This window comes from Diabrotica virgifera, chromosome 5 (genome assembly GCF_917563875.1).
Source record: "Diabrotica virgifera virgifera chromosome 5, PGI_DIABVI_V3a".
NCBI classification, from domain to species: domain Eukaryota; kingdom Metazoa; phylum Arthropoda; class Insecta; order Coleoptera; family Chrysomelidae; genus Diabrotica; species Diabrotica virgifera.
Genome location: NC_065447.1, coordinates 135,362,357 through 135,384,194, shown reverse-complemented (window position 1 = coordinate 135,384,194; position 21,838 = coordinate 135,362,357). Strand labels below are relative to the sequence as shown.

The following is a 21,838-nucleotide window of genomic DNA, read 5'->3' as shown; positions in this document are numbered from 1 at the left end:
ATTATAGAAGACATCGAAAAACAACAACTAATATGGTACGGACATGTTAGACGTATGGGGGAAGAAAGACTACCCAAAAAGATATTAGAATGGGTACCACCAGAGAAAAGAAAACGAGGACGACCACCAACAACATGGATCCAAGGAATCTCAAAAGCAATGTCAGCAAGAAATCTATCTGAAGAAGACTGGCAGAATAGACAGGCTTGGCGAACGGGAACCCAAAGGCGTATTACGCTGTGAACGGGATATATATATATATATATATATATATATCTACCTAACCTATCACTGGGATGAGCTTTACAATTGGATTTAGTTTAGTTATTGGCGAGGAACCGCAGAGTGGGAGACGCCTGGTGGCGAATTTGAAAAGCATCAACTCTAGGAAAACATTGACTTTGTCATTAATTTGTGTACACATTTGCGGTCAGTTTATGTTGTAAATTAACAATGATTTCGACTTAAAAAAACTATTGCAGTATTGGCAGAACAAATCGGTAGTTAGCATCAAATTTTAATGAATGCATACAGATGAAACATAATTTTGAGTCGTCTTTAACCTATAAGATGTCTTAGTGGCAAAACTTAGTGGTTACTTTGGTAAAACACCCGTGTAAATGATTTTAATTTAACGTTTTAGAACTGTGAGGTCAAATTACAAAATGTTGTTTTCCTAGAGTTATCGTTTATCTTTGAAATTTTGAGCGCCCTCTGTCGGAATTTAATTTTGCGAATAATCGGCGTTCTGGGAAGATCGTAATTTACATTTTAGTATTTGTTGTTTCCGGCGGTGGACAATATACACCACAATTATTGTAGTATAGTAATATAAGTAGTAATATAAGTACATTTTTCAATTGTTTTTAAGTCATTATGACACAAAATATATTTTCTTTATAAACAATACTTTTTCCCATGTAAAAAATCACATTTCAAAAAAAATTTTATTAATAGTAATTTTATTTATCATGGAATCAGATTTCAGTTATAAATCCCAGTTGGCTTACTGAGAAGGAACTCCAAGTATTCGCTGATGCCGAATAAGGCCCAAACCAGACGGGCCACTCTGCATCGCTACTCTGTGGATCCACAGAGTAGCTGAAACAGGCGATTTTCTAGCGCCGCCGGCGACTACGCTGCGAAGTGGATCGTTTGGAAGGGTGCGGGGTTTAATGTAATGGGTGAGAAAAAACAGTAAGTTTAATCAAATGATTAAAATCTTGCCGGTTAATATTTTTTTAAAAAAGTGTGTTCGTCAAAATCAGTGTTTGTAATGTCCATATTTTTAAATTTTTATAAAATTTCAACGCTTTTGAAAAAATACCAATAAACTCCTTGAATTAAGAAGAACCAGACAAAAACAGCTATATCACAGAAAGAAGCACATAAAAAATGAACCAGTACATCTGGTATCTTACAGGCGTAAAATAGTTTAATACAACCAGGGGTGGATTTATTCATTAGTGGGCCCGGTGCTAATTCTTGTAGAGGGCCCTACCCAACTCTTTTTTGACAAGGCACTTTAAAAATTAAAACAATATAAACTTCAGTACATTTAAAATTATGCAAAAGATACAAGGCTAAGACAAGGTAACGCTTTTTTTCTTTGTTTATTTTCAACAAATGCTTTTATGACACTTTCAAAATCAATTTCCCCCAATACGGCATTCTCAATAGAGCAGATCGATAACGAAACTAATCTGTTCTCGCCCATTGATGACCTTAATTTATTTTTAATAAAGCTTAATTTTGAAAATGAACTTTCGGATTCGCAGTTCGTGATAGGTATAGTTAAATATATTCTTAAAACAATATAGGTGTTTGAAAACACTGAAACAAGGTCTTTTTCGATAATAATATCCAACATGTCTTTAGGTGTTACTACAGAATTCTCGGAATTATGAAGAGGTAAAATAAAATTTTGAAAAAATATAATCTCTTCGATAAATGCCTGATCTATATCAAGCGGGTACGTTTCGATAAGATTTCGCGCATATTATTTTAATGTTTCACCTTCAATAGTGCGAAAATTTCCAAAAAATGCATAGACAGATTCGAACCCCGATGCAAATTTACTGCTTTTTGATCGATTGTTTTGAAGCATATATTTTTATTAAATCATACAATGTTACAATGAGTCACAACAAAAACATTAAATTTACTTAATCCTTTTATTCTTTAAATATACCAATCAAATAAAATTTCAATACATGTAAAACATAAGACAACTTTTCGTGCTTATTGCAACTTGCAAGGCTGTAAAAGCTTTTTTCTGTGTGTATTACCGACTATTACTGTCCAATATCAAATATTCATTATTCATATTCGATATTGAACAGTATATATTTATCACCCCGTATATGACATGAACCAATTTGTTACTATATAATTACATGTACGGGTCTCTAATTTAGTTCACGAATTGTAAACTGTAAACAATAATTCGGGCAATTGCATTATTTAATTTGATGATCAAATTTATTTCTTTGTTCTCAATATTTGTAAATATACTCAGCGCGTGGCTTGACACCAATACTAAGTGCCACCGCTGAGAAAGAATACACATTTAGAATCATTCTCAAGAATCAACTCAAGCTGTCAAGATTTAACTTCAAATAGAGTCTTCAACAGTCTTCAACTAAGCGCGTACCAGTAACAGGTCAGTATTCAAAGTTCCCCCGGGGTAAAATACCCTAGTGTCGGTTCTTTAAATAAATACTTTAATCGCTATTGTTTCCATTCTATATCTGAACAACGTTCTCCACTGAGCCCTAGGGATTAACAATTACCCTATTTTTAAAAACCAATTATTCAGTGTTTATTGTTACGCATGAAAACGAACTTACAAAGTCTCAAATTAAAGGTTGTCCCATTAGGTTTATAAAGAAAAATTGTAAAAACCTCTATGTAATCATTAATTTAGGCTAAAGTTTAAAAAACCAATTTATAAGAAAAATTTACCTGCTTTCCTTGTTGAAATAATTGTGCCGTCATCTGAAGCGTATCCTTTTTCAAAAATATCTTTTTGAAACTGTTCGGAATTAAATTATGTTTTTTTATTTGATTAGGCTAAAAGTGGCGCTGATATAAATTAAGTAAATAAACTCACCTTTCGCTTAGCGGCTCAGCTTTTATGCTGCCTAAGTGACATTATAGGTAGTTACAAGCGTATAAACGTAATGTATTTAAACAATATTAATTATTAGCACTCACAAACACTAGAACTAAAAATTAATCCGAACCGAATAAATAAAATTCACCAGCATCAACTCACGATTCACAATCTAATGATAAATGACTAAAAGCTAACGCCAACACAAGTAGGTATGAATTACTAATTGTCGTCTTTGACGTTCTTCAGGTACTTTACTTGGTTGTAAACAAAAGCTTTACTTGTTGTTAAGCCTAAAGGGTAAAGTAGGTATATTTTATATTTCATTTCTTAACTTTATGGCACCCATTGAAAGACATCTATTTTTGTCAAACACGTTTAACTTTCAGAGCGATTTAAAAGCATTGTATTGTAAGATTTCCGAAAAGGAGATGTAAAAGTATACCTGCTAATTTGTTGCCATTTATGTCATGTCATAAAAGGGTGGTTATCGGGTGTTCCTTCCCTTTTCTCTCAGAAAAAAAGATTATATGAAATTGTCAATACAACAATAATTTCAAAGTAATTTTTACAATAAATAAAAGGATTTTGGTAGGGTAAGTACGACGGCGCGTCAGAATGCCAAATACGTAATTTTCAACCCTTCAACCTGGGGGCCCGGTGCTACAGTACCTCTAGCCCCCCCCTAAATCCACCACTAAATACAACCTGACAACTGAGTGAAAGTGAAAACATGTTAAGCTTGCAACCCCCTTTTAACTATCTTATCGTTTTGTTTTCAACAACAAACAATAAAACCTTTTTTGACCTAGGATGGGACCCCACTATTTAACATAAATATACAAACAACATTGTGAGTGCCTATTTGTTTTGTTCATGTTCAGTTCAAATGCATCCAATGTATAATAAAATGTAGGTAAATATAAATAGAGAAAACATTGCTTATGGGATTTATTCTTTTCAATAGGGCTACCTTCTTTAAAATCAGAAACAAATAATTCAAAGATGACATCCCACGGTTTTACTTTTAATGCCCTATAAATATGCCCTCGGGTTCTTGTATCATATATTATATCCTGTCTGTTTTACACTTCAATCAAAAACCGTTCCGAATCGAAATTCATTTTAGGGGCTCACCCTATAAATTCTCGTAAACATCTGCGGCAGCTACAAAAGTGGTCCGTCTGAATGGCGTTTGCCACTAGTAGACGCCACTAGCAGTGAAGCTCGGCGACCGTGGCCGGCTACACTCGCTCGTTTGGGGTTCGACGGCCACTCTACATAAGAACCCAAAATAATCATCGGAAGCTGCTTTGTGGATCCACAGAGTAGCGCTGCAGAGTGGCCCATCTGGTTTGGGCCTAAGGTTTAACAAACAACAAAGGCCCAAACCAGACCTGCAGCGCTACTCTGTGGATCCACAGAGTGGCTGACGATGATTTACCGTGGGTTCTTATGTAGAGTGGTCGTCGCACCCCAGACGAGCGAGTGTAGCCGGCCACAGTCGCCGAGCGTCACTGCTAGTGGCGTCCACTAGTGGCAAACCCAATTCAGACGGACCACTTTTGTAGCTGCCGCAGTTGTTTACGAGAGGTTATAGGGTGAGCACCTAAAATGAATTTCGATTCGGAACGGTTTTTGACTGAAGTGCAAAACAGACTGAATATAATATGTGATACAAGAACCCGAGGGCATATTTATAGGGCATTAAAAGGAAAACCGTGGGAAGTCATCTTTGAATTATTTGTTTCCGATTTTAAAGAAGGTAGCCCTATCGAAAAGAATAAATCCCATAAGCAATGTTTTCTCTATATATATTTACATTTTATTATATGAATACATTTGATGCATTTGAACTGAACAAAACAAATAGGTACTCACAATCTTGTTTGTTTATTTATGTTAAATAGTGGGGTCCCATTCTAGGTCAAAAAAGGTTTTATTGTTTGTTGTTGAAAACTAAACGATAAGTTATCAGTAAAAAGGGAGTTGCAAGCTAACATGTTTTTCACTTTCACTCAGTTGTCAGGTTGTATCAAACTATTTTACGCCTCTAGGATACCAGATGTACTGGTTGAATTTTTATGTGTTTGTTTCTGTGATGTAGCTGTTTTTGTCTGGTTCTTCTTAATTCCATTTATGGAGTTTATTGGTATTTTTTCAAACGCGTTGAAATTTTATAAAATATTTAAAACTATGGACATTAAAAACACTGGTTTTGACGAACACACTTTTTTAAAAAAATATTAGCCGGCAAGTTTTTAATCATTTGAACAAACTTTTTTTTCTCACCCATTACATTATACGCCGCACCCTTCCAAACGATCCACTTCGCAGCGTAGTCGCCGGCGGCGCTAGAAAATCGCCTGTTTCAGCCACTCTGTGGATCCACAGAGTAGCGCTGCAGAGTGGCCCATCTGGTTTGGGAGTAAGTGTATTTTTTAGCGCGGGTAGTTAAAGGTTAAGAAAACAAAAACAGTTATCTCGGCTTCAGTTGGTCGTAGAAAATTTTTATTTTGTTTTGAATCTTTTCTTCAGCAACAATAATCTGCAAAATAAAAACTCATAGGATGTACAGGGGCGGCTTCAGTTCTAAATGTTTATAACGAAATTTGCCCTCTTATTTTCAAATCCGAAATAAGAGGTTGAAAAATGTTTTACGCATTTATTTACATCAGAATATGAAAATATAAGTCTTTAGAAGGAGAGTGAACCTTCGATTAATTCTCTACGATTTTTTTTTCAAAAAACTTAATCCTTCGACATTTGCCCCCTTGAGATAAACAAGTTATAATATCTTAGCAACAAGTTCACCAATCGGGCTCTACAAATTTTTTTATGTTAAAAATTGAAAGATCTTGATTTTAAAGCCTTAAAAAATAAATAAAAATTTTTACAATAAATAATTTAATTGCAAAAAACGGTCATTTTTGACCTTTCGGAGGCTGTTTTCCAATAACGTATTACCGAAATTAAACTTGCCATAGCTCAATTGTTTTTTTTTTTTTTAATTTGCTACAATTTTCTATTTAAAGGTTTTTCTCTAAAATGAATATCCTAAGCTGCAAAATTAAAATCCTTTAAAAATTGCAAATTTAACAAATGAAAATCGTCATAAATAAAAAAGCGCACAAAATTTTTGGTCACATTTTAGTAGAATTTATTCCTGGCATCGTCCTTTACAACACCTGATAGGTTTCAAAAATTCCTGAATTAAATTACGTTTTTTTACCCTAGTACAATCATTCAAGCTTAAAATATATCCAAACCTCGCAATTCTAATTACCTTCATCGATCTTTTTGAAAATTTGGAATTAAGTTCATTTTACCCTCCTCTTCAAACCTGACTTAGTAGCAAAGTATGCTTTTTATTTTTAAGGGGTGAAACTACCCCTTACTTCAGTAAATTGAAAACTAATGAATTAAACCGATAATGGGCCATAATTATGTTTAAATATGTTAAAAATGTTGATTGTTTTAAATCATGACTTTAATATTTCGATATTTTACACCTTACCATTAAAAACGACCTCTCATACAAAGATTATTAAAAAAATATGGTCAAGAAACATAAAATTTTTTTATTTTGGATCGTAATAGGAGAATTTCTTTCCTTCAAGTACAAAAAATCTGACACTTCATTTTTTTAATAATGCAACTACCAAAAACCAACTCTAAGAATGAAACTTAGGAAAAAATGAAAATTAATAAATGGAAGCAGTGATAGATATCAATATGTTTAAACATGTTAAATTTTTGTTTTTTTTTACAATGTAACTAATAGTTCGATATTTTTATATCTAACTACCCCTCATACAGTTATTAAAAAAATGGCTGAGATTATGAAATTATTTAATTTTCGATCTTAAATAGAAAAAATATATATTATTTAAATATAAAAAAACCTGATACATACAAGTTTTCAATTTGATTAAACCCCTAAAATCTACCCCTTACCATAAAAATTAGGGAAACAATCTTTTTGAAAGCTTGAAGTAATGGAATTCGTTAAGAAAATGAAAATTAATTATTGCTTATGATATAATGATATATTTATAAAATTTTTATCACATAAAAATATGTTTGAGGGAAATTAAACTCTTTAAACTTCACATTTTGATGATAGTGAAAAATATTTATTTTAAGTATTAAATTAAGTATAAAATTCTATCAATAATTTAACTTTAACTTCCAAATTCGTCTATTTCTTCTGCATCAACAGGAGGACAATTTTGGCAGCTATCACCCGAGCAAGAACGGCAAGATTGATTGCAATATAATCCAAGTTTGTGACACCTACAAGTTGAGCCACATCCTTTTTTGCAATTGCAAAATATCATTTTAAGTATTTCTTCTGGTGCAGGAATATACGTCATTTTGTTTGGTACCAAGGTGCCATTCACTTTTGTCCATCCCCAATTATCAAAATTGAGAGTTTTGTTGCCCGTTATGTAAATACAAAGCAGACACTGCATGTATAAAAGGATAAATACTCCAAAAACATCAAAATTTAGACGCTCCTTAATTTTCAAACATTATCTCTAGAAAAATGTATTTGGTTTTTTAACAATAACTCGGCTTCCCTTTACGCTTTTTGCATTCACTCTCACATCATTTTGTAGGGAATTTCATAAAAGATCATGAGAGTTGCAATTTTTCTAGACCGTTTTGTTTAGAGAATTTTAATGTTAAAGGGCTAAAAAGACGCTCCCTTTGCATTGAAATCAATACTTTAAACGCTTATATCTCGCTTAATTCATGAGCTACTTGAGTTATAAAACAAGCAAAATTTTCAGTTAAAAAAGCTAAATATTTCGTTCAAAACACCTTTTTTCATAAATCCAATAGTTTTTGAGATATTTTGAAAAAATAACGTATTTTTTGAAAAATCGAAAAAAAAAAAGAAATTTACTTAAAACAAGTTTTTTCAAAATGTGATTGTTCTAAATAGTTCAATCTTATGAAACATGTTATCGGAACATAAATAAAGTTAATTTTACATAGGCTAAGATTAATAGTAATTTTTCCGCACATGGCACACCGTCATTTTTTCTTTTATAAATTCGAGGTATTTGATTAATTTTTGTCATGACTTGCTTAATTTTCATGCTAGAGGCTTTTATCAAAGCTTATCTTGAAAATCTAAAAAAGTACTTGATAATTAACATTTTCAATGAAAAATTAATCATTTTTCCGTTATTTGAGCTCAAATCTTTGCATAAATTTAGGAAAAACAAAATACTCGTTTTCAATGACTCATAAGTTGTTATAATTATCTAAAAAATTTAATTAAAACAGACTAGTTTCTTTGTTTTTTTATGAGCTTCAATTTGAAAAAGAATGATTTTTTCCTGAAAATGCGTAATTTTCGAGTAATTCGCGAAGAACTATAGAAAAACGTGTTTTTTTTTGGAATCTTCAATCGCGAATAACTCAGAAATTATTAAGTTAAGTAAAAAATTGTATTCGATATTTCCTTCATCAAATTCAATTCCCTATAGATTTCCGGTATCACTTTGAAATTTTAAATTTACACCCCCTAGAAAGGGTGGCATTCACCCCCCGGGGTGGAAGCATACATTGGCACCAAGTCATGTTTGTTATTTGCATTATTTTTGAGCTACTGTCAAAATTTCAAACAAATCCATGGAGGCCTTTAGAATTGCGAGGTGAATTGCTTGAATGAATATAGAAGGTGAAGTGCGTATGTAGAATCTGTTTTACTATTATTGAACTCCCTTTTGTGTTTTGCTATACGTTTGTAAAACAACAACATTGTACTGACACAACTTTACACAATTCATCATCCCATCCCACACAACATAAATTAGCATCCTACTGTAGCATGTAGGTACCGGGTGTCCCAATAAGAATGGCTCTCGGCCATATCTCAGGAACCGTTTATACTACAGCTTTGGGAAAAAAAATTATAACAAAAGTTACCCCGAGAAAATCCTGGAAACTATTTTCGTAATTGTAAGTCCACCGCTAGAGGGCGTAATTGAATATCAAAAATTAAAAAATCGATATTTTACAAAATTTTCCTAATGAATGGGCACTGGAAATCCAATCATCGTATTCTTCATACAATTCTGTGCATATTTTATTTTACAAGTTTAAGTCTACCTGTGCAAATAAGAGGTGGGGGGTGAGTGGGAACATTGTTATGAAAAAATCGCTGTAAGTCCGGTTCTGCTTAATCGATTTTTATAAACTTGGTCTTGTTGAAAACAGCTCTTTTTCGTCAATGTAATAGTTATAATTTGGAAACAACCTATTACGTAATATGCCAGCTAGAAGGCGCTATTTATTGTTTTTTAAAAATCTAGTTTTCTTTGGAAAATATTAAATACAAGTATGTATGTTTTTCCCTGTATTACAACATTAGACTAAATTAGCAATAGAATACCGAAAACCGCATGTCGATACCTTTTTTCTATGAAAAAAAAAACAAAGGAACATTGTCCAGATGTCACCGTATATAATGAATCAAAACAACAATAAGACAAATAACACTATAAAATATAACAAAAAAATAGTGTGTGTACTTTGTACGCGAGTAAGAAGTTATACTTCTACTATTATGATTTTAACGAAATAAATATATTTTAAACAGTTTAATTTTATTTTTGTTTAAATATTACACTAACTTTAATACTTAATATAATACCAAAAAAATAGCGTTAATATGTAAATTTTTATGAATTGTTGCCTCCGCGCATTTGCTTTTCTCTCGATGAATCGTAGAAAATATAAAAACGTCAGATTTTCTACACAAATTTTTAATTTTTATTTCATTATATTTTAATATCAATTATCCTATTCCCAACTAAGATAAATACATAACTGTTATTGTCACCGGTAAACTAAGTTAAGGAAGTCAAAGTGGAAACAAGTAGTGTGTTATGGAAAAAATAGAACTATTAGAAGTATTAACTTCAAAAAGTCATCATGTGTCAAATTATGTGTCAAATCAGTAAAACATAAAAATTTGTTCATTGGTGGTTTGTTGCGGTTTGTTTCTATTAAAATGTATATAAAATTTATACAGAGTGAAATTCAAGATGATTCTTACAAACTAAGAAGCATTTGACATGATAGCCACATTCTTTGAATGCATAAGAAATGCAACTGTTGCGGCTAGAATATATGCAATGAAATATCCCTAAAGACGTCACACCAGTAGTAAAGTTTTTCATATTTTGTTTTGATTTATTATACACGGTGACATCTGGAAAATGTTTCTTTGTTTTTTTCCAAAGCACACTACTTGCTTCTATATATTTCCACTTATATGACAGCAACAGTTATGTTTAAAATTTACACGTTTCTTAAGACGTCTCAAGATAGAAAAAAGGTATAGACATGAGGTTTTCGGTATTCTGTTGCTAATTTGGTCTAATTTTGTGATACAGGGAAAAAATACATACTTGTATTTAATATTTTCCAAAGAAAACTAGATTTCTAAAAAGAAAATGAATAGCGCCTCCTAACCGGCATATTACGTAATAGGCTGTTTCCAAATTATAACTATTACATTGACGAAAAAGAGCTGTTTTCAACAAGACCAAGTTTGCAAAAATCGATTAAGCAGAACCGGACTTACAGCGATTTTTTCATAGCAATGTTCCCACTCACCCCCACCTCTTATTTGCACAGGTAGACTTAAACTTGTGAAATAAAATATGCGCAGAATTTTATGAAGAATACGATAATCGGATTTCCAGTGTCCTTTTATTAGGCAAATTTTGTAAAATTTCGATTTTATAATTTTTGATATTTAATTACGCCCTCTAGCGGTGGACTTACAATTATGAAAATAATTTCCAGGCTTTTCTCGAGGCAAATTTTGTTATAATTTTTTTTCCCAAAACTGTACTATAAACGGTTTCTGAGATATGGCCGAGCGCCATTCTTATTGGGACACCCGGTACATATTAACATAAAATTCCCATGTCAAAAAATAACTTCCAAATAGAATTAAATATCAAAACAAGTAACAGTAAACAATGGGCACAACAAACAAAAGTTTAAGCCAACAACTGCATAAAAAAGCCCTGAAATTAGTATATCCAACACCAGAGAAAATATACAGGCAAAATATCAACAAAAATAGCCAAACACATAAAAAAAGGAATAGCACCACTTTTCAGAACAAAAAACAAACTTTTTTTTTATTTAAAAAGACAATGTCGCATCCACCCGAAGGTTATTAGCGACATTTCTGTAAAATTTGTAACAATATTAAATCAAAAATTGGTAAAAATGAATTACAATTTGTATACAATTAAACCTTTGGAGCAATAGTTAGATTCCACGCACTAACACTTTATTTTTGAAATGAACTTTTAGATCACCAGCGACACTCACGACACTCTCTCTCTGATGCATCATTAGTGATAGCGTTATGCGCACTAGTATCTGCTTGTTCATATTTCCTTCAATGCCTATGTGGGATGGTATCCACAGGAAGTGGATTCTTCTGAAACTTTCTTGAGCTTCCATTAGTTCGGCCTTGGTTCTTTTCTCAATGGGGTGTTTATGGTATATACTTATTTTGCATAGCTTTGACTGTGCTAAGAGTCGGAAAGGACTGGGCAACAAGGGAGGTTTTTAATATATACATAGTTTGATGGCTTTAAACAAACCAAAGAGCTCTTCAGTATAGATGCTGGAATTCAGAGAAAGATGTAGGAGCATAACAAGGCGATGAAAAATTCCATCAATATTCTTTTGGAGTAGAAATTTGAATCTTAATGTTGACTTAATTGAGATGTCACTTTCCCAGTCTGACGCCTCACTCCCAAGATTAATATTAATTTTTTTCTTTATGGACGTGAATTTTCGTTTTATGGATCTTTCCTTTAAATTGGGGTAAACTAGACTGAGCATATGGGACAAAGCTGATAGGTCTGTGGTATATTCTTGAATTGTGGTTATAGGATCTGTTGATCCCGTGATATTCATTAGGAGCATGTTAAGTTGATCAAAGTTTAGAGGGAAAGGTAGAGGGTGATTTTCTATGAAGTTTTTAGCAGGGTCAAGTAAGAGAGAAAATGAGCATTCAGAAGTGCTTGCTGAACTAATTTTAGCTTTTTTAGATTTGGCTTGGACTTTAGGTGGTGGAAAAATGTTACATTCTTTTGAAGATGGATCTGCTTCAGGTGAAATAATTTCATCAAAGTTACGTTTTGGTTGATTAATTATGTGACTGTCCTTAATTGATGCATCTTCTTTGTTCGGTATCTCCGGGACATTGGAAATAGACATTTGTTCACACTGAGAAGGGTTTGTATCATTGGGTGCTTGCAAAGATATATTTGTTGCGCTGGATACCGATGCTTCATTGTTTTGGTTGGGGTTTAGCTGAGCTAGTGGTTCGGAGCACTGTGATGCAATGTGACCTTGCTTCTTGCATCTAAAGCAAACTAAACTGTCTTGAGAGATGAATATTCTATATATCGTGTTGTCAAAAACAAGAGTAAATGACTCTGGTAGTGTTAGACTGTGAGGACTGATATAGATTTGTCTTCGAAAACTAAGGATGTGATTGAACTCAGGCATAGAAGCACTAATTTTGAGGAATGTCATGGGGGAGACAGGAACTATGCCGATTTTTTGTAACTCATTGATTAGAAAGTCGTGCGGTATTGAAGGACAGACGCCGGAGAGCACAAGTCGTTCCGCTGGTGTAACTAATCTTCTTGCTCTGACAATTTCACCTTGTATTTCTATTTGACCATAATTATTCATAAAATCATCCACTATTTGTTTATTGGATAAATACATACATATGCGATTATTAGATAATCTAGAAGAGAAGATTATATTTTTCGGTTGAATTATATTTCCAAGTGGGAGAAGGTAGTCTTGAAGTTTGGTGTTTTCTAAGGCACTAGAGATAATTGCTTGGGACTTTAAAGGAAATTGCACTCTCGACGCTGCCAAAGAGTATGACTGTGATGCGTTTATTTGACTTTGATGGTCTTGTATTGTAGAACTGTTGTGGGATTTCATGTTTGAATTCATTTCGATAAACGTTAAGTGAAAAGTAAGTCCGACCCTGTACACCTGTTAATACAGGTATATCGGTCTTTACTAAAAGCTGTTATTTTGCTGGTAAAACTGGATTTGTGTATTGACAACAATAACAAATAATTGCAATTTGCTGACTTTAATGTTAATTTTACTGGATATTATGTAAATAGTTTGTACACTTACAGTTTATTTCAATATATCACTGAGATTCACAATTTATAACTTATATTAAACTTTGTTAATATTAAAAATATTCGGAGCCCACATTTAATACAACATTATAGTTATCGATGCAGTATCGGTCTCCCAAAAAACAAACTGTTAAACCTTTAACAAACGTATATCAGAACACAAAAGGGGTTTCAATAATATACCTTTTAGATTCTAGATCATGATCATTCTTTTAATGAACAGTTTCAAATTCTCCATATTCCAAATAAAAGTCTTAAGCTATCTTTATTAGAATCTATGGAAATTAATAAATTAAAATCACAGATATAATCATTCTGAATGATCAACTTTAGATAAACAGCTCCCCACTCCTCAACCTATTCAGTTAAGGACTTTAAACTAGACACAGTCTAACTTAACCACTTGAGAAAGGCACTCTGCCGAAACACCTGTAGTGACAATTTGTAATAAATTTTGTGGAAGTGTTGAAAACAAAAGTTTTTTAGTGTGATATTGTTAGATAAAAAAATTACCTGATTGTTGCTTTGGTAGGCTTTACATGATATGTTAACACTAGGGTAATACTTTTTTAAACTCTTCTTTAAAAACAATGAAAAATTTTAAAATAATTGGTTTACCTATCGATTTCATCATCTTCGTAAAATTCTTCTTCTTCTTCCCTATTAGCTTCTGTTGGTCCAAAAGTTTTTATCGTGGAACCAAAACCCCTATTTTGGAGGTGCTTAACCTGTTGCTCAGATAGTTGTGTATATCCTGGTATTTGTGTGATGGGTTCTGGTAGACATCTTACAGTAACTATCATACAACATACTGATAAGTATATCTTCATTCTAAAAAAAATTTATTTTTTATCAAAAAATGCAAAGCACTTAAAATTTGGTCAAAATTTGTAATAAGTATTAAAATTGAAAATTATACATAAGATTTTAAATTTAACTCACTAATGGCCGGTTTCACCAACGACAAATAGTATTTTACTCTATGAATAAAGTTATTCGACCAATAAACTGCCATTTCTCCATTTTACTTATGTCAAACAAGACTATTTTATTTATTTATCAAATAAATATTTACTCTTGGAGTAAATTGGCAAGTGAATATTGATGTAAATATCTATAAGAATGTAAGTTTATCAGTTTAACCTTCGTCGGGCGGAATAGGTACAATTGTAACTTTTGGGTTTTCAAATTGTGATAACTTTTTTTATTAAAGAGATAGAGACTTGAAATTTTGTGACATCTCTACATTTATCCAATAGATTACGTCAGCCAAATATAACAAAGAAATCTTTATTCAGTTCCCAACAGGGGGCTTAAATTGTTTCTACCCCCATAAACGACGGCATAGGTACATTTGTACCTTGTATTTTTTTTTAAATGAATGTTATAAAATATCAATACATTTTGTATTTAAATGATAGTTTGTTGAATCAAAATAAAAAAATTAATGTTAGTGTGGATTTTCGCAACACATTCATGTCGTTTTAGACAAAGAATGTGTGTCGCAGATAGGTAGAAAACATACTACCCAACTTTTTCTCGTTTTAGATTTTTTTTCCGTTCGTTTTGACAAACATGGCAACTTCCGGTTATTGGAGTATATCCACGAATGCTGTGAGATACTTGAGGAAGAGTATCTACAGCAAGACAAAGATCTTTAGAAAGATCCTTCAAAAACTTCTTGCGTTGGTCCTTTGTTTTTTATAATGGATTGTGCTCTCGATCTCGATATAATGTAGGATGCTAGGCCAGTGACGTCAATAATATTATAAAAGAGGCCAAGAGCCAAATCAATGTTAGACGTTTGGCGGTATACTCACCCAGCATTTTATCCATGGTATCAATATCACTTTAGTTTTACTCTAATACTCAATCATTTCCGGCTACTTGTCCTGTTATATTATGCATGGACGAGAGTAACACTACTGCTTTGTTTTTCTTTAGCAAATAAGAGCATTCATGATTGTATGCAAGATTTGTGGAGAAAATAGCTATTTTCTTGCTTGCTTGCATGTTGATGAGTAGAAATCTCTTATTTTTTCTAATTGAGCCCACTAACCTCATGTGACATGAAGTCTAGACTTTAGCTAGTTCAAAACTGGTAAAAAGTTATCTGTGATAATATTTCTCCCAGAACCTTTAGAAGATGTGACCAGATCAAAAACTGTTCTTTCGGAAACAGTTGTTCATCTATGGTTATGCATTTTGATGGGTTGTAGCCTTGGAGCACATTTTTATTCAGCATTGTCCAGGTATCTCGTATGAGTGCAATCTTATCGGCTTTTTTGCGTTATTGGCGGGTATTTTCGTTGTCAAATCTTTTAAATCTTAGGATGAGAAACGATCACGAGACATTGCTGCACGTATTAGTGGCAGAGACTTTATATTCCACATCTCTCACAAGTTTTCTTTGTTGATTCTATTCTATGTATACCTCTGTTGTCGGCATTTCGGTAAACTAAATTTAGAATCATTATTACTCATGATAATTTTTAAGTATACACGTATTGACAAAAACCAAAAAACTAAATGTGGGTGAAATCTATTATGTCTTCAATTAAAATACAATACAATGCTACTCTTCCTAGAATTTGTTTACGTCCACTATTTCCAAGTTCCTTGTTGCAGTAATTTCAATAATTTACGATACATAAAAGGGGTCACTTAAAAGCGGATTCTAATCTTTGTTTGTAAATCCGTACAAGAACAAATTGCCGAATATTATTATTTATTTATTGCAATGTTAAACAATTTTTAACCAATTATATATATACACCGTTCTTAGGCGTCAACGCCCTTCGGTAGGGATCTATGGAGGAGTATCACCAAGCCGCAAGCCCTTATCCCTTGCCGTACCGCTCCTCCATAGGCCGATCCGACGCGTTTATCCAAACCAAGCCGTAGACTATTGAGTTTTATACTAAGGCGTTGGCCTTTTAACCAATTATGCTAGTAATAAATAATATTATCTTAAAACTAACAAAGATTTTCCTTTAGATTAAGGAATTTTTAAGAAAATATATATATATATATATATAACGGGTACAATTGTACCTATGCCGTCTGTTACGGGTGTAAAATTATACTGCTCGACAAAGGTTAACTTTAATTTATCAAAATTATATAGAAACAAAATAAAAATATAAACGTCTAATAAATTTTATTCGACGAATAACTATTCATTGATTTATTTGTTGTTGTGAAACCGGAATAAAATCGAATAAAATTTATTAGACGTTTATATTTTTTATTTTGTTTCAATGTAGTTTTGATAATTGAAAGTTAAACTGACGAATTTACTTTCTTACATATATTTACAGCGAGATTAACTGCCAATTTATTCTAAAAGTAAATATTTATTTGATAAATAAATAAAATAAGTCTTATTTGACGTTAGTAAAATGGAGATATGTCAGTTTATTGGTCAAATAGCTTTATTCATAGAATAAACGACTACTTGTTGTTGGTGAAACCGGCCATAAAAGTTTTATAGTCTATCGTTTATGTTGTTGACTGCGGCTTACTACTTCAGGCAGGATCAGTTTTGAATCGGACAATTTCCACAGAAGTCAATTTTTTAAATATTCATATATTAATAAAAACGTCCAGGAAAAGATCATGATCATCATGTCATCTACACTCCTAACGGAGTGATTGTCTGCCTCTTTGGGCTCTTCCGATTCTTTTGTCGCGGTGAATCAGTCCGCATTAACATTTTGGTTTTACAATTGGTTGTGTAACTTGGCATCTTACACAATTTTTATCCATTCGTTCCTGTTTTTGCATGTGGTTACCCATTTTCTCAAGGTCCTCGACTATCTTGTTCTCCCATCTGGGTTTTGGTCTTCCTCGTGATCTATCTGATTCTTCTTCTTTAAGTTCCATCTTCTGTCGAAGGTTGGAAATCATCATGGCAATGCGGACCCTGTTGACTGCCGCTCTAAATATCTCTGCACTACTGCATTCGAAAGATACAACAACAACAGACATTAATATACTGAACAAGCAAATAATCACCACAATACAACAGGCTCAAACTAAATACTGTCCAACAAACCAAAAAGATGAAAAACTAAGTCAACCTACTAAAACCCTTATAGAACTAAGACGACAGATGAAAGGAGATACAAGTTCCAGCAAAGAAGCGCTAAATCAAATAAATAAGACTATCACAAAGTCAATAAGAAAAGACATAAGAAACTACAATGTAGAAAAAACAAAACAAGCAATAGAGCAAAATAAGAACATGAAAGTTTTGAAGAACGTAAGCGTACAAAAAGGAAAAATAGAAATCAACAAACTAAGAAACAGAACTGGAAAAGAAACTACAAACAGAGATGAAATATTAACAATAGTCGAAGAGTTCTACACAGAGTTATACAAATCAAGAAAAAAAGATGACAATGCGCAACCTCCAATTACAGTAAAAACTGGAGTATTAAATCAAGGATCGGATTTAATGCCCGATATAACAAAATCAGAAATCAAAGAGGCTCTGAAGAAAATGAAAAATAATCGAACCCCAGGTGAAGATGGAATAGTATCAGAAGCACTAAAAATTGGAGGAAATATACTACTTGAAAAAATTAAACAACTTTTCAATATCTGCCTTCACAACGCCAATATTCCAACAGACTGGAACAACGCTACTATGATTCTATTACACAAAGCAGGAGACAAAGCCAATTTAGAGAATTACAGACCGATTAGCCTCCTCAGCCATTTATATAAGTTATTTACGCGAATAATAGTTAAGAGAATGGAAAGAAAGTTAGAGACTTATCAACCAAGAGAACAGGCAGGATTCCGAAAAAATTACGGAACAAATGACCATCTACAAAGTATAAAAACCCTGATAGAGAAAGTAGTGGAATACAATAAACCCCTAGTTCTAGTTTTTATCGATTTTCATAAAGCCTTTGATACAGTTGAACTTAGCAAAATATTACAGGCGCTTAAAGAATGCAGGCTAGATTATAGGTATACAAAATTATTACACAAAATATACTTACAGGCAACAACCACTGTCAAATTACATACTAACAGTAATCGCATAAAAATAGAACGGGGGGTTAGACAAGGAGACCCAATGTCACCTAAACTTTTTAATACGGTCTTAGAACATGCTTTCAAGAGTTTGGATTGGATGACAAAGGGAATAAAAATAGATGGAGAATACCTAAACAACTTACGTTTCGCCGATGATATAGTCATAGTAGCTGAGGATCTAGGTATGGCAAGAGAGATGGTACAAGAACTCGTTGTAGCTACAGAAAATGTTGGTTTAAATATAAACATCTCAAAAACAAAAATAATGACAAATTTGGTACCCAACCAGAACATCAGTATTGGTGGGAAGGAAATAGAACTCGTAGATAGATATAAATACCTGGGACATGAAATTACGATTGGCAGGGATAACCAGACTCATGAGCTGGAGAGAAGAATCGGTCTTGGGTGGGCAGCATTTGGAAAACTGAGAGAAACTTTTAAAAGTGAGTTACCCACATGTCTAAAGAGAAAGGTATTCGATCAGTGCGTCCTCCCAGTCTTGACGTACGGATCAGAAACACTTACCTTAACTAAAGCCTCGGCTACCAAACTAAGAGTCACGCAGAGAAGAATGGAGCGGTCAATGTTAGGAATAACTCTGCGAGACAAAATCAGAAACGAAGAAATCAGGAGAAGAACAAAGGTGACTGACGTCATCGAGAGGATAGCCAGGTTGAAGTGGAGATGGGCAGGACACGTAGCCAGAATGACAGATGGGCGATGGACGAAGAGGTTATTGGAATGGAGGCCAAGAGAAGACAAGAGAAGCGTCGGTCGACCGCCTACAAGATGGACTGACGACTTAAGAAAGGTAAATAAAAACTGGATGAGGGCGGCGCAGGATAGATGGGGTTGGAAACGAGGGGAGGAGGCCTATGTTCAGCAGTGGACTTTTGAGGCTGGATGATGACTGCATTCGAACCATTCCCGTAAGTTCTTAAGCCAGGATGTTCTTCGTCTTCCCACATTTCGCTTTCCTCGGATTTTGCCTTGCATAATAAGTTGTAATAATGAGTATTTTTGCCCTCTCATCACATGTCCCAAGTACTCAATTTCGTCTTTTGATAGTTAGTATTATTTCCGGTTGATTTCCTATCCTTCTGGTTACTTCCACGTTCGACATTCTTTGAATCCATGATATTCGTAGGATTCTTCTGTAACAACAAAATTCAAAGGCGGCCAACTTATTCAAATGGACTTTTTTCAACGTCCACGCTTCCAAGCCATAAAGAAGAGTAGAGAACACGTAACATCGAAGCATCCCTAGGCGTAGGTCTAACCTTATATCCCGACAACAAAGAGACTTTTTAAGTTTAATGAATGATGCACGTGCTATTTCAATACGTGTCTTAATTTCTTTGGTTTGGTCTACATTTGATGTTATCCATGTTCCTAAGTATTTGTAGTTTTCCACACTCTCAATCACAGTATCTTCAATAGTTAATTGGATGTTTACGTGTGCTGATTTAGTTATGAATCGTACTTACTCAAAAATAGGTCCTTATAACATATCCACAGAGTACCGGCCGGTGGTCGAAAAATTGTTTAAACAATTTTTAGACCACGGCACCGGCCGGCACCCTGTGGATATGTTATAAGGACCTCTTTTTAAGTAAGTTTGTGCAAAAAAAATCTAATCGAAATACTTCCGCTAACGGGGGTGACGATAAAGCTGAACTAATTGTTAATAACTAAAAGTAACAGCTTTGTAATAAAATAATGCCAAAAATCTCTTCAAGACGTTGAAGAAGATATTTGAATCTTGATTTTGTCACTTTTTGAATTTCATAATAATAATTTTTAATCGAGTTATGAAGCCTTGAAAATGGCCATTTTCGCATTTTTCAAATTTTTAATCGCGTATAACTCGACAACAGTCAAGTTTAGAGACCAATGACCCAAATTATCTAAAAAAAAATTGTCGGAAATGAAAAAATTATTTTTGTGAATTTGTTTAAAAAAAATTGTTTAAAACATTTTTCGACCACGGCACCGCCCGGCACCCTGTGGATATGTTATAAAGACCTCTTTTTGAGTAAGTTTGTGCAAAAAAATCGAATCGAAATAGTTCCGCTAACGGGGGCGACGATACAGTTGGACTATACCGCTAATTGTTAATAACTAAAAATAACAGCTTTGTAATAAAATAGTGACAAAAATCTCTTCAGGACGTTGAAGAAGGTATTTGAATCTTGATTTTGTCACTTTTTGAATTTCATAATAATCATTTTTAATCGAGTTATGAAGCCTTGAAAATGGCCATTTTCGCATTTTTCAAATTTTTAATCGCGTATAACTCGACAACAGTCAATTTTAGGGAAAAATGACACGAGACCTTTTTTGCTCAGAATGACCCAAATTATCTAAAAAAAAATGTTTGGAAATAAAAAAATTATTTTTGTTAATTTGTTTAAAAAATATTGTTTAAAAAATTTTTCGACCACGGAACCGCCCGGCACCCTGTGGATATGTTATAAGGACCTCTTTTTGAGTAAGTTTGTGCAAAAAAATCGAATCGGAATAATTGCGCTAGCGGGGGCGACGATACTGCCCGGTCTATTTCAGCATTATCGATTTGAAGCCCAATCTGGACTTAGGCGCGCAATTTATAAAAAGGGTCTTTTATTTATAAAAGTCTTTTAAAAAATTTTTGCTATCCGAAATCAACCTGCGAATTGCCATTCTACCAAAAAGTGTTCAACAACTTATGGAAAAACAATTTGGAAAGAAGTGGAAAAGTGACGAAGCTTTTTTGTGGTACACGAATCTTTTATGTGAAAATAATAAAGTTGAAAATACAAAGGAAGTACCTCAGGAAGAAGAAGGGCTAAGAAATGAGTGTAACTGTCTAGAAGAAGAGTTTGCACTTCATTTTTAAATGCACTATTGGATGTGCTGTTAGTCTACTAAACGCCATATGCTTCTGATTTATGTATTAGTAATTGAAAATAGTACTGTTGTTAATTTTTGCTAATAAATTTGTGAGAAAAATGAAATAAATCGAGTAATTTCAAGCAAAACCAAATAAATCCACTTTTGTTTAAATTTTCTTTTGTACTAAATATCACTTTTTTAAATTTATATTGTAGGAAAAGTTTTAATATGACTTTTCTAATAGTTTGGGAACAAGGTAAACAAAAACATAATAGTAGGGGAGGAAAGTATGCTAAATATGCAGTCACTCGAGCGTTTTGGGGACCTATTGGGTTGTGAAGAGTAGGTCTAAAACTAAAAAAAGTTAAGTAAAATTTTCCATTTTAGTGGAGACTTTCCATTTTTAATTTAATTTTCCCTTTCCAACAATCGTTTTTTCCGATTATTGCGCCACCTCTCCATAATTCGAAAAAATGTTTCAAATAAAAGTTACTTATTTTTACGTAAGGAATCTGAATCTGCAATAAAAGATAGGGGCTCCTATTTAAAATTTTAAAGTAACCGCCCA

At 33.1% G+C, this 21,838-nt stretch overlaps 1 protein-coding gene across 6 annotated transcripts in view; it reads right to left on the bottom strand.

Moving 5' to 3' along the window:
* Positions 1–21,838, bottom strand: part of LOC114338951 (uncharacterized) — a 296,642-nt gene that overhangs the window by 167,540 nt on the left and 107,264 nt on the right. For all 6 annotated transcript variants that reach the window (XM_050650332.1, XM_050650334.1, XM_050650335.1 and 3 more), the window contains exon 2: positions 13,963–14,175. In XM_050650332.1, coding sequence (XP_050506289.1) covers positions 13,963–14,174 — 212 coding nt within the window. In that variant the 5' untranslated portion in view covers position 14,175. The remainder of the gene's footprint in view (positions 1–13,962; positions 14,176–21,838) is intronic.